The 15,033-nt window shown below is 35.4% G+C and overlaps 1 protein-coding gene across 7 annotated transcripts in view; it reads right to left on the bottom strand.

The window, feature by feature from the left end:
- TAX1BP1 (Tax1 binding protein 1) overlaps positions 1–15,033 on the bottom strand; it is a 55,683-nt gene that overhangs the window by 38,422 nt on the left and 2,228 nt on the right. For all 7 annotated transcript variants that reach the window (XM_041466298.1, XM_041466301.1, XM_041466297.1 and 4 more), the window contains exons 2-3: positions 13,959–14,141; positions 595–697 (exon numbers count right to left, since the gene is read on the bottom strand). In XM_041466298.1, the coding sequence (XP_041322232.1) occupies positions 595–697; positions 13,959–14,135 (280 nt within the window). In that variant the 5' untranslated portion in view covers positions 14,136–14,141. The remainder of the gene's footprint in view (positions 1–594; positions 698–13,958; positions 14,142–15,033) is intronic.

Raw genomic sequence — 15,033 nt, 5'->3', positions numbered from 1 at the left:
AGACCTGTTTTCAGTGTTGCAAATGTAGTTATACTATAGACTTGTATAGTGGTGTAACATTTTCTTGTTCGTTCCTTATTCTTTTCTTAAAAGCCTCAGACATTTCCATCAATTCCTTGCAGGAAAAAGTCCCTTGCAACTCTATGACTACTCTGAACTTTCACAAAACCATCATCTACACTATTTATTCTTTGACAAGAATCATTTCACATTGATAATGTTTAAACTCCAGAGACTAAAGATGATGTAAAGACACACTGCACTAAGAGAGGCCAAGATTAAAAAGAACCTGCTGATGGTTAAACAAAGTCATTTATTGTATTTTAATAGTTTCCAGCAGAGCTTCTCTATCAGTCATGAATATCTGCCATTACTATGGAAAAACATACTAAGTCACATACTTTTCCTTACAATTTTCCTTGACATCTAAAAATAAGACTAAACTTCCCACAGTGAAATGTTGAAAATTATCCTCCAATTTATCTATTTTAAACTCCAGAACTGTTATACAATGCTCAGCACCTAAATGAACTGATAAGTACTTAAAAAGCTGAGTAGGCTGGAAACTACAGATAGACACTGCCTTATACTCACCTTGAAAAGTCAGCACACAGTTAACAGTTGATCCTTCCACATAATTCTCTGGCATAGGTGACCAAAGAAACGTGTAATAATCTCTTGCCGTACTCCAACCAACCTAAAATTAAATAAACCACAACAAAAAACAATTAAAAAAATAAAATACAGAAAGAGAAAACATTAAACAGAAGAATTTGATACACACAGTTAAGATATCATGGTCGGGCCTTTACAACATACCATAATATGCATATTTCTGCTTCAAAATGCAATGAAAAGATACTTAACAAGGTTTACAAATCAGGAATATTTTAACAGGCATGTCAAAGATTTAGCATTAATTTTATTAAGCTTGTTACCTAAGGCAGTAAATGGGTCTAAGGCAATAAAAGGGTCTATATAAAGTAAAACACCAGACAGTTTTCACTATATGTTAAACTATTTGCTACTTTTTTTTTCTATAAAGATACACATTTCTATATTAAAAATACAAAAATATTAATTCCTCATGCTATAATCAAATTTCCTTAGTGTAGGTTCTGCCAATGTTGACTCTTTTGTGTCCACTGTCCAACTGGTTCATCAGAAAATAAAAAGGAGGGGAAAAAAAAGCTTTCTATGCTACTGAAAAGATCACAATTGACACCTGAATTTTTTTTTTACAACTTCTGCAATGCTAAAGACCAGCATTTCACTGAATGCTAACTCTCTCATACATACACACTATGTCTGGAAAGAAAAAACAAGATCTGCATGAAAACATAACTCAGTTAAGTCAGCACAGTCTTCTGCTAACTTCAAAAACCCTCTGCTTTCAGAGTCTTCCTAAGAGGGCAGTTCTGTACAGTGGTGAGCCTCTGGCATGGGTTGCTCAGGGAAGCTGTGGATGCCCCGTCTCTGGAAGTGTTCAAGGTCAGGCTGGATGGAGCTCTGAGCAACCAGGTCTAGTGAGAGGGGTCCCTGCCCTCGGCAGGAGGGTTGAAACTACATCTTCTTTAACATCTCTTCCAACCCAGGCCATTCTCTGAGCCTATGATTCCACCCTCTGAAGACATACATCCCAACAGGCCTGAAATACATTCAACTAAACCAGAAAGCCAAAGCAACTACTGTAAAGCAACGGATATTAATAATAGCATAATGGTAAAGGAAAAGAAGAAATATATCTGATTTATTCCACTGATGAAAAAAAAATACCAAAACCGTAACAAATGCTAGGTGTCTAACAGTTTATCAGTAACTGGGAATGCTGTCATGGAAGAATTAAGATATGGAAAGGGAATAAATTGTTTCCCAATTTTTATCAGGTAAGAAAGACTCTTTCAAGAGGAAGAAGAAAAAACCAAATACCCACACACAAAAACCACACAACAACCAAGAAAAGATTAAATTACTGATCATTATTTTCATTGCTTCAATAGGCAACACTTCCAAACTCCAAGTTTAGAACTCTTTCTTTATAAAGAATACATTGCAGCAGTGTGTTTTAAAAGCATTAGCAGCTGGGGTTTTAAAGAAATTTTCAATTAAAAAAGAAAAAAAAAAAAGGAGAGTATGTTTAGATATAGGCAAAGAGAACATCACAGGTCAAAGTAATTCAACACCACAACAGCAATTATAGATGTATATAGGCATACATTTCATGCATGCAAATTAATATACAGCATTAATAAAAAAATTCTGAATAGATTATTCCATAGATGTCCATTCACTACTTCACTTTTTATTAAGAAGTATGGAAGAAACTAATGTTGGAAGATGATGGAGACTTTTTTATATTCTCAAAAAACACTGAGTAACAACAGTGAAACCAGATGAAATTCTCATTGCTTCTGTAAGGCAACACTTACTGAACAGAAGCAGTGCAGATGCTCAACACTAGAATGGAATCACCTACTACATCTGAGGCCCATTCCTAGCAAAGAAGAGTTCTATGATATCTCCTATCAAGCAGCTTTTAAAAATGCCAGTGAAATGAGACTTCCTGGGGTTGTTGTTCCCACACTTTTAAATATCTCAGAAACAACACGGAAAACTCTTCCAGTAACTTGAAGGTAGTAAAAGCAATTTTTTCTCGACAAAAGTTCACAGGAAACATTTCGCAAATTTTCACATTAGTCATGTCATCAAATTCAACTCACGTGTTACTACCTTTTTTTTTTTCCTGAACTTGCTTTTATTCAGAAAAGAGAAGCATATACCATTATTTGCTGTCCTAAACTGAAGCATACTGCTTTCCAAATTTAGCTCTCAGTGAGTGAAAAGTCAACATCATCTTTTTCGTTTCAGAAAAGAAACTAAATTATCAATGTATAGAACTGAAATAATCTTTTTATCTGTTAAAAACCAGAATATGCACACACTGCTTCTAATGCTATTTTCATGACTAAAATAACTTTGTTCCTTCTGATAATTAACACTGGAAAACAAAGAGAAGAAACAAATGCCAGTGAACATAAACACGAAAATAAAAAGCTTATTCCTGGAATTCTATCTTTTTATATTTTCCTTAGATATCACATATTGATTCATAAATTTAGTGATTTATCCTAAAACCAGAAGTTATTTTTACCAATACTCTACCTGTAGTAGTAATCAACAAAAGGGGGTTTTTTGAGGTCATTTAAAACTTTAGCCATACTGATACAAACAAAAAGAATAATTATATAGAAAACAACTCTCCTGGTCTGTTTCTCAGCAGGTGCTGTATTTTTAAGTATAACTCCAATCTGTAGGCTACTGGTAAAGAGAAAACTGTGACACATCAAGAGCTAGCAGGGAATACCCAAGGAAGTTTACCCCACAAGTATTTTCTGTAACAATTCCCCACAATTCCTGTAATCCATCATCTCTTTCCCCTGGTGACGCTCCCTGTCTTACACTCTTATGATCACGACAATTCCATTCTTTCCTAATGGGCACACAGAAGGCATCAGTAGGTGTGCATTGCCCAACAGCTCTTGTCACTGCACAGAATCTGAGAAAATGAGGGTTTTCCCTGCTACACATTGCACGTGTCAAAATGTGACAATGCAGAGAAGGAAGTATGAACAAATGTCATCTTGCTCACAAATTAATACATTTTAAAAGGGGAAGGTGAATATTCTGCAGCTAAGCAAGTTAACTTAGTAACATTTTTCAACATCCTTCCTACATAACAATAAATACTATTAAATTTCACAGGGTTATTTCTTAAATGGCACAAACAAGGAACAAAGCCACATAACAATATGCTGAGAATAAAATAAAAACAAATTTAAGTAATCCATGTTTTAGGTGCAGGATATATTTTTATATTTTTTAAAAAAGAAATCTGTTATTTTATCAACAGGTTTTAATAAACTTTCACTTAAGTATTTTGTATCTTTGGTCAATATTCTCTTTAATAAGCCTAGTATGGAGTACACAGTGGTTCCAAACTACAAAATACTCTACTATATTCATACATATACATAGTCATAAGCTTCTCTATGGCAACAAATTATACTATCACAGATACAAGACTACAGCACACACTGGATGGCTCAGCAGTGATTTAAATGTGATCTTTGACACAGGTATTTCTTTCAGCTCAGAAAGAAAACCAACAGATGTCTAAACTTTAACTAGGGTTAAAACTATACGAATAAAATTTAACACCGCTTAAGGGAAAGTAAGTAAAAATTGAGAAACTAAAACTAGTGGCAAAAGCTACAAGGAAATCAACAAAAAGTGAAAAATATGAAGAATACTTGTCAGCAGCCCCACAGTGAGTTTATATGATAAATAAAACCCTGTAGCTTTGGAAGCAAAACAAACAGCATCCTCAGCAACATCAGGCATATTAACTTAGAAAAATAGTTTCATTTCAGAATCAGAAAAGCTAGATTATTTGTCTTACTGCTGATTATACCAACAAAACCTCTACCAGTAATATAGACTATTTTCCAGGTTAGTCTCTGAAATGGGAGTCCAGATCCTCCACAAGAACCCACTCAATGTGAACACCTTACCTGTACTACACTGGCAGGAGGAAAATGGAAAATTGGCAGGTCAATAAGAACAAGAGTTGGACTATTTCAACTGACAAAACAGCTGAAATAACTATCACTGAGCATCTTTTCTCATGAAAACATTGTACAGAAAACAAACAAATGCTTGTTAGAATTATTTGAAAATTTAATTCCTGCATTTGAAATTCAAAACAATGAAAAAAAGCCACTGAGAGAAATTATGTCCATTATAAAAATATATTTAAAATAAATCTTCAATAATACTGAATAATTTTTAATTTTCTTCATTTATTAAGCAAGTTCTAAAAAATTATGAAAATTATGAATATTTATGAATCTCCAAACATATTTATTTACATTAATAATTAGAACTTAACAGCTGTTAAAAGACAATAACAAGGGGAAAGATGTGGAAACCCACACTTAATTCTTGTTGAAGACTCATGTGAAGTTAACAGATCTATTTTGGTTCAAAGAACACATTCTTATGTACCAAAATGTGAAACCAAAGTTAAACTTAACTTCACGTATCAGTTGAAAAAAAAGAAAAAACAACCAAAAAAACAAAACCAAAAAAACCCCACCACCAACAAAAACAAAACAAAAACACAACCAATAAGAAGTCTACTACAAACATGAAACCAAGTTTCAGTCAAAATATAAAGTATGCACTGATACACAGTAGTACCAGAAAACTTAAATAAATGAAAAATTTACATAGGACACACTGAGAAATTTTCCGAGCCAGGAAGAGCAAAACAGGCACAGTTTATTAGTCCAGCTTAAAAGCCTGGCACAAGCCATGGCAACCATTACACCATCCACATTCAAGCACACAAACACTGCAAATTATAGAACTCTGACACAAAACTTTCTGAAGTTCAGAGGAGAAAAATGAAGAATTACCAGTCAAACTACACTCACTACACTTCACTCACTGTGAAGCCTGAACTCGGGTTCGTCATCTGATGAGCACAGCAGCCATCTGCATTGACTGACTGTGCTGATACCATTACTTTTTAAGGAATTCACTGAAAACTCTGAAAACATTTTGTTCAGAGTTCAAAACTCAAAAAATAGAAGCATTATTATTTCTCAGTCAAAAGAGCATGTTAAGACTTAGATGTTGCAACTTTCCTAAAGCAACAGAAAGAAAAACATCCATTTTACAACTGGGTTAGACATAAAGCATCTATCACTCAACACATTCTTCTATATTCTCTGCATTTAATTCTTTCAAACTCCATTCCGAAATACATTTTTAAATTAGACAGCTGTGCATAAATGCAAACATTCTTGCTTTCCTTCAGAAGTTAACCAAGACATTAACAATCCAGAAACCAAATCCTATTTTCACATTCTCAGCCATGATTTTAAACCAAAACAAAAATACACATCTTTATACCACAAAAAATGTCATATCCAGATTAGGTTATTATGTACAATGTACAACTGAAACCTCACTTAATTAAATTTTCCCTTCATAAAATGGAAAGCTTTAATAGGCCATTACAGAGTAATACACCCATGATATTTCTATCTCCTACTTTTGAGCAGAAAGACTTATTTCAATTTAGGACATCATAAACGCTTTTCAGTCATATAAACCAACTCAGTAGCCACAGTGGAAATGCTGAAGCCTGGTAAAGTTTAAGAGTCCAGCACCAAGTGCTTTACAATTTGGCTGGGCAAGTAGGGACAACTCAGCTGTCCCATAATACTCACACTAGACAGGTTTTCCTTCTACTAACAAATAGACATGCAGTCATCACAAAAGTTTTTTCTTCTTCTCTGCTGCCCCAGAGATGCTGCCCCTTTCTTACTCCAATGTCACATCACACAGTGAGATTAGCTTTCCCATATTTACATTTCACCCACAGTATGTTTCAACAGAAGAGCTTGAAGAAAATTTGCCAAGTAGAAAAATAAATGGGGGCATGGGGGAGGGAGCATAAATAGGGAGTGTCTGTCTCTATAGCAATAATGAATTATCCAATATCTACCTGAGGGAAAACAACAGCCATTTTATTTCACTGTATCTCCTTCAACTCTCATCTGGTTCATCTTACACAGAATGTAAGCTTTTCTAAGGTGAAAGCTCTACTTTACAACTCCACAGTGTTTTCAGTGTAAAAATTTTTTCCAACTTTGTTTTCATTTCTTGAGTTTCAGATGAACATGGAAAATAAAATCTTTCTGATTATCTATTTTGTTAAATTTCTTTCCTTTCATAATTGCTTCGTAAAATCAGTCTATTCCATCTGGAGACAGAGTGCTTTAAAGAAAGACCATCAGCATGGGAAGCTCACTTGGCATTTTGTTCCCTGGCCTCAGAAAGCTCTTACACAGCTGAAAGAACAGCAGTGTTCATTCTGCTATATTAACAGTGCCTGACCTATCTATACAACATCAACAAACCAAAGAAGCAAACACTTCTTTGGAAAACACTTGTTTAGCTGAACCAACTTGGGCATAATCAGCAAGCCTTTACTGAAGAGATCTAATTACAATCCAATTTTTTAAAAAATCACACAAAAAATTCAACCACAAAATTTATCAGAGTAAAAATTAAGCCATTTTTCTAATTTAATTAAAGGTAAATTAAATAGCTGAGAAAGAAATTTGGCAAAGCACCCTAAGTACTGCAAGAAGACAATGTGCTACCTCTGAAAGAAGCAAAATCACAGACAGTAGATAAGGTTCTGGATGTATGTTATACAGTTTAATTATTACTGACAACTCTAAGTCAGCAGCCTTTCCATGTTTCACATGGTAAGAGACACTTTGCCCCAAACCACAGACAGCACAGGTGTCTAAGCAAAACACCACTGGAACCAGTACCACAAGGAAGAGATTTTTCCAAGCAGGCCCGGTTTGGCCATAACCCTGAGCAAAGTAATGTTACTTGAAAGTGACAGCAATGCCTGTGCTACTGTAGCACATAATCTACAACCAGCAGCTACAAACACCAAGTTCTCCTAAACAACTAGCAGATCAGAAAATGAAAACATCTGTGTTCAGTGAAGCTCATACCAGCCAATATTACTGAGAGTTAATGCTGCCTGTTAACACTGACATACCATTAATGCAATGTACTATTGAACACAGGCATCATCAGCAAATAATGGTATCTAGATAGGAGTTCTGAAAGAATCAAACTGTACAAACAATTTCAGAACATGGACATAAGGGGAAGTACTTATTTAAGTATTAAGTGCACTGTAGTAACATTCAGGCAGAGACATTTCAAAATAAGTAAGCAAAGTGAAACCTCGGGGGTTTCAGTATGTCTGTAATCACCTTAAACCACAGGCAACTTTGACTTAGCCGAGATACTTAAGCCTTCACTTCAGACATGACCTTGCTACTCACACTGGGATTAAAATCAGTTATACAACAGAAGCCCCAAGGTTGTGACATTCTTGGGTAGAAGACGGCTGCAAAGTACTCTAGATTCTTTATGAAAGGCTGTAATCTCAAAATGTTCTCTAAGTCCCAGACACGAAGTCCATCCCTGCTGAATGTTACAAACACGTACATTAATTTGGACTATTGCAAACATGTGGTACTTCTTGCAGTATCAAGGTACAATCAGGATCCTAAGTTATGATCATCTCTTGTTGATTACAGAGGAACGTGTCAAAATGACATTGACAGAGTGCCTAGACCAGAGGATCAACTTCCTCTATTAGGTATAAATCAAAATAAATACAGAAACAATAAGAATTCCCTAAAAGTAAACCTGTTACATATGTAAACTACTGTCCAAAAAAATGTATGACAGATCAAAGAGTAACAAAGCTACTGTTCACTCTAGGAGATAAGTACGAAAATGTATTTTAAAAGAGCAGGTGGGGTTTAAGTGAACTGCTCCCCTGCTACCATATCTCATGAGAACTATTAATTAGCACAATCTTTTATTTCAAAATTGTTACCAGCTACTGACTACTTTGTTATGCCAATTCTACTACCTACCACACCAACTCGTTTTAGAAAATTATTGACACTTGGAAAAAATGTTAAAATTTCTTGTCAAAGACAACATCACATAAACACAGATTATCATTCTCTTCACCCTGTATGGAAACAGCAAGTAATGTTGCCAGGGAATTTCTTTTTTTATGCCAAGTACTATTTACTTGTCTTTCCAAAGAAAGTAAACCAGAAACCAACAGAATCACTCTAATTCACAGTTAAAGCAATTCTCAAAAACATTGTGAATTCCAACAGCTCTTTTCCCAACTATTTTAACAACAGGACATACTGTGCACTGCACATTCCTGTATCTATCATGGCCAGCTGTGCAGTGATGATTCCACGCCACAAAAATGGTATTTCTATATGCATGTGGCAAATAACACATCCAGATGTTTTGTACTTCAGAATGTATTCTGTATGGAAATAATTGTTGCTTAAGTTATCAATCTACAGCAAAATCAGGATATTGAAATTACTCACACAAGCTGTACTATTATTTCCAGTCCAAAAGAGACTAAATAACCCAGAACACTATTCAAAGATAGAGCTACATCACCTTGATAAAACCCAAAGTTTTTTCTGAAGTCTCTATCAAATACAGTGCTAAACCGTGTTACAAAAGTTTCTGACCACAGACAATTTAATTCTGAGATCTTCTACAAATAAGGACATTGAAATGACAGAAATTAACTTGCATACAAACACAGGCACTGCACTGGTGCACAAACAGTAGCTCAGATGTGGCCTTGTAAACACTGAGTACTCTCTTTGAGCAAGAGGTACTTTTTCTGTTCAGTAAGTTACTAAGCTCTTCCCAATTCTGGTTACTCAGTTGTTCCACATGTTAGGTTGCCAGAACATCTGATCTCCATTTTTAACTTTTAATTGTGGATATTAAAAGCATAGAAATTAAGAAATTGTTTTCTTTTCTTCTCTAGGGGTACCTAGACAGTAATTATCAAAGCATGCCTACAACTTGTCAATATCCTAGAAGAATGGTAATGTAGATTACTTAGAAAAACGTATCAACTGAGGAACAGAAAAGTTTTGATGGAATAGTTAATTAATGACACAGCAAGACCAAAGTCATTAACGTAACATATGTAAGATTGATTATGTGATATTGCCAGTCATTCCAGCATGCTTGTCTCAGCTAAATTATATCTTCAGAAATTCACAAAGTATTATGATATACCCCACAAGCACCTACACCTTTAACACTACTCTCTTGATGCGATTATCTTTATAATGTCCACAAGAGCCTTTCCTTGTGCCTTTGAGACATGAAGTAAACCAGCCTCTCTTGTATACTGAACATTTGACAGCCCTATTTGCAGACATATGCTGCAGACAAAGAGGTAGGCACTGCTTCCTAGAAACCAAGCAGACTTTTCAAACACTTCTGCAAATCTGGACATTATGTATTAATAACGCAAAAAATATCACTCAGCCATATGATTATTTTATTTTATGGTCATGAGATGTAGACTTCCCTCGCCGGAAATTAGGACTACCTATAGACAGGCCAGTTTTGCAACCAGATGCAGTGCACACATTAGTTTTTCCTCATTTCAAAGGTTTAGATTTGGGTTACATTAAAAGCCTCTCCAGATTCTGATTAACAGAGATGAGCAGAAACAAATAAAGAGGTCTTGGACCACTCTAGGAATACAGATCTCCTATGAAATCAATCAAGGATGGTAAGTCTTCTCGCCTCTGATTCCACACTAGGAACCATCAGATTATCCTGCACAGAAACCTCAGTAGAGGGAAAGCTGATCTCAAGTTCTAATTCTCATAAAACTGCATGAAGAGGAACTGGGGCTCCAGATGTCTACGCCAAATACAACACCAGTACTTATGTGCAAAAATGCCTTTTTTTTTTCTTGGTAACACGCAAGGATATAACTGATCAAGACCTTTTAGCACTTGATTACAGATGACTCTCCAGAATATCATAAAAGCAAAAAAACACATAGCAGCAATGACAGACAACAGACTTGAAGATTGAATCAAAACCTGCATTTGATTCCTGTCCTGTAGGGGACAAGTAATAAAAATAAACACAAAACTAATAAAAAATGCATATGCAGAACTTCTGCTCTAAAGGATATTACCTTCATTACTGCACTTCCTACAGCTCCCAGTTTTTGCCAGACGTCCAATTAGTGTATGCATTTAGATGCACCTAGTTTGTAAAAAAACCTGGCACATCTGAAATACTTCTCCTATATGCAACATTACTCTTTCAGTTTATGAACACTGGGCCTTCATGTTTCTAAGCAATACAAAATTACTTGCCTGGGAACAGTTTTAAACCTGTTACTGCCACCTCAAAGAGCCTTTTGCTCATTATTACTGAAGTTCAACATTTAGCAACTTACACTGGGAACAAAAAAAAAATAATCACATTTCAGCTACAGCATATGCAGAGAAGCAGGTAGAGTCTTAACGTTCACAACTTTAAGTAAGCTGCTATTAAGAAGAAAACTCTAAAAAAGTTTGAAAAAGAAGCTTCAACTGTCACTTCATATTAAGCAGCCATACCAATAAAGCAGGCATAGCCCTTCCCATATACACCTTCCCAGGCCCCTTGTTTCCACCACAGTGACACCACCACAGCCGCCCACTGCACCACACCAGGATCAAACCAAGCACCAAGTCAGTTATGAAATAAGATGGTAAAAGCTGAGGGAGGAGAGGCTGTATTTTCCTGGCAGATCACCCTACTGATCCATTTCACTGTGCAGCTGCACTAACAGCTGGAAAAGCAAAACAAATGCAATAATATAAGGATATATCTATAACCAATATTTACTCAATACATCATTGTTGCTGAAGAAAAGCACTCGCATCCTAAATAAAAACCATTCACTTAAAAAGGCACCTAATTTTTTACCTAAGTTTTTTTCAGTTCAATAAAAAAATTATTATCCAGCCAGCCGAGCAAACAAGACAGAATACTGCTGAAGCCAATGAGCCCTAAAATTCAACAAAACTCAACATTAGAACCAAAAACAACAATGCTGACAGAGCACAGGAAGAATCTTATTTCATATTTATTTTCCACACCAATCTAAAATTACAACTGTTTGTTGGGGTTTTTGGCTGAGGTTTTTTGATTGTTTTTTTTTTTAACTAGGTGCCTTTTTCCTCTGTCCACTATTCACTACTACAACACCAGTTACCTTCTGTGCAATTTCAGACAAAGGTTAAACGACACCAGCTTGAACAGATTTGTTTTCTAAGCAACTTATGCACTTCAAAAGGACAAAGTGAACTTTATTCCCTCTACATGAACAGTCTGTGAATCGACACTTTGAGTTCTCTCATAGAAATCCCACTTTCACTACATACCAGCCAATACTGAAGGTCATTAATTACTGTTCTCATAATTAGTCAAGATTTTCTTTTGTCCTTGTTTATTTTTCAATCATAGGCTCCATTTACTAACCACGCACTGCAACCTTCATATGTGTTTAAGAGAAGTAAATGATAAAACCCCTTTCTGCTTTCATTAGGCTTCAAGCCACCTCCAGGTGCTTTTTTATTTGCTCATGAACAATCGATTCTCTAGAAGTCACTCATTTTTACATTCAGATCACAGTACAACTTCTATTATCTATCCCAAGATGACTAGGTTTTCACAGTTTAATTTACTGCAAACATTACACATACATATTTTTAGACACAGATATAGTTAGACAGCTGGCTCTATTTAACTCAATGTACTGTATCTATACTAAGTATATTCATAACACTAAGTGTAAGCTGATATAACCACTAAAAAAAAGCCATTTTTATTCTTGCCATCTTGCAATGCTTCCTTCCCTTATACTGATGTGAATCAGACAAACTGGAAATTTAGTTGGGAAATTCCATTTTAAACATCTAGTCACAAAACACTGGTCTTAACCTCAATCTGATTCGCCACACAAGATCTCGTTTCACATAAAAAGGAAGCATAAGAAACAAGCCACCCTGCATTAAAGATGTTTCTTTCAACAGTAGCACTACCTTATGCCAGCTCAACATGTTCCTCAAATGACTGCCAAAGTATTACCTGCCTCTGTTGAAGTAGAATAAAGCAGAACATCGACAGTTTAAGAAAACTATCATCACAGCCAAGATGAAATCAGATACCTGTACATTGTACACAGCATTTTGTGTAATCACTGAAAAACTGTTTCCCAACTTTTTTCTTCTACCTGATTAGTAATTCTAGAGTCCTGTCTGATTGCCTCCCTCACTCAGGCCAACAGACAAAGCCATTACATTCACATTTCAATAACTTATAAACAGAACCATCAATAAAGTTTTGATAAAGAATTTTTTTTTTACATTTCACAAATGCCATGAACTGAACATTCAAGTGTTTTCTCAGTTACATCATTTTTCAAAACTTTGCAAATATGACACATACACACTTATTTTTAAAAATGCCTTACCAGAGAATTGTGCCTGTTTGCAAGCTAACGCCCCCCTGGCACAATCTAGTGACTATACAGTCACTGCACATTGCATTAAAAATACTTCTGCTTTGTTACACAGCACAGTATTTTTATATTGCAGAGGAGTAATTTAGCTTAATTAAGTCTTAATAAAGACTCACAATCTGCAGATGACAACTAAGTCGATTATTTACATTCTTAAACAGTGAACTGAGTTCTACAGGAAAAGTGCTCCAGTAACAAATTAGTCTGTCACCCTTCTCCCCTCCCCACTGCCAAAGCATCACTTCAATAAAAGCCTGAATCAAAACTTCTATTAAATAAAATGCAAATAAGGAATTTAATCATCATCTATTAGGAGCTATACTGACAAAGATAGACAAATCAATGTCTTAGAAGTAGATTTAAGATAGATATTTTTAAGTAGATATCTACTTAGAAGTAGATATAAGAATTAATAAATTTCTAATCCCATAAATGAAGCTTTATTAACCTTGGAACACATATGCAAATATATTTTTTCCAAGGATCTGTTTTGAATAATTTTAGTGATGCATACTGTTCAGCCTGTTCTAGCAATAGAAATTAGTCAGGGGTGTGGGTCAGGTTATGTCCAGCTTAGTTTTCATTCTTTGTGCACATATTTCACACACAGTATCACATTCTTCACTCAGTCCTGTTCACCATGTCACTCTGTAATCATACATCTCAAATAATTTCCATTTAATTCTGCACACATTAAACCTTCTCTTTATTCCAGCAGACTTCCAGCTGGACTCACACCTCTAGTTTTGGTCTCCAGTTTAGTGTTTGTTACAAAACTGACACTCTAACAGCAAGAACCAATCCATCACTTAAGCGATATTGAACTTAAAGTTTACTGTTGTTGAGATTTATTTTAACTTGCAAGAGAGCAAGCAAATTTTTGAAAAACAGCAATAGAACAAGCATAACTTACCTTGAAAATACCAACCCAGTCTTTCTGATGAGGATGGATAAACTGGGTGAGAGTGTAGTGACATTCAAGATGTGTGTTTGGAAGGTAACTTTTCGCGACATTTTGAAAAATTACATGCGCAAAATTGGAAGTCTGCAAAGTGCTAGCTGAAGATGGAACTTCTTGAAAGGATGACATGGTTACCTGTAACAAAATTGTAGAAGTTATTACTTGAACACAGTGAAAAAACTAGTGAAGTTACAAAAATTAATCTAGTTGAAATACTTATGACAGAAAAACCTAACAATTAGTTCCCCTGTTCTGAAAACAGAGAGCCATAGACAAAATTCACTAAAGTGCACTGCTTCAGCATCTCTCCAAAACAACCACCTCTCAGAATGAAAAGAGCAGTCATTTCAGCAATGACATCAAGATGGAGAGAAAGCACTGCTTAGCTGAATGCCCCCAGTATTATATCTCAGTGTCAGAAAGTGGAAAAGAAAAGCAGTGGTGTGAAAACAAAGCAGGGTTCTAACTTAATGAAAGATTCTTAATGGTTCTAGACATGCTAGAGAAGCAGAACAAAAGTTCCGTAGTTTCCTTGCTTTAAACCTTTCTCAAATCTGTACTGCTCTGCTTTTCACAGCATTTTTACACAAAGTTTTTCCTCCCCTCTCAGTAAAAGTATCAAAGTTCCATTTTAAGACATTTTTTTAAAAATAAGAACGTTTATGTAAACAGGAGGGTTTTGTTTGGGCTGGCTTTTTTCCCTACTTCAAGAGTTTTCCTGCCCCTGTTTAGCAGTCTGTGGGCATCTTCTACTATTCTCACTGTAACACATACTTCGTGTTTAGCTTCATTACCATAAACAATGGCCTGCATTGACAGCAGGAACATTGAGGTATGCAAACAGTTGGAGGGATTAACACTAATCAGTTGGACTGCAAAAGCTTTTAATCGTGCTTTCCATTCACCACCTCCTTCAGGATACAGAGTGCTACAACTACAGTAACACAAGATGCTTCATGAGCAGAACAAGAACATCCCTTCCTCAGATTCAGCAATATCTGCCAAAAATAGAATATATGCAACTGAG

This window comes from Pyrgilauda ruficollis, unplaced genomic scaffold (genome assembly GCF_017590135.1).
Source record: "Pyrgilauda ruficollis isolate IOZ18807 unplaced genomic scaffold, ASM1759013v1 scaffold2, whole genome shotgun sequence".
NCBI classification, from domain to species: domain Eukaryota; kingdom Metazoa; phylum Chordata; class Aves; order Passeriformes; family Passeridae; genus Pyrgilauda; species Pyrgilauda ruficollis.
The sequence above is the reverse complement of the archived record's forward strand: the minus strand, read 5'-3'. Positions and strand labels throughout refer to the sequence as shown.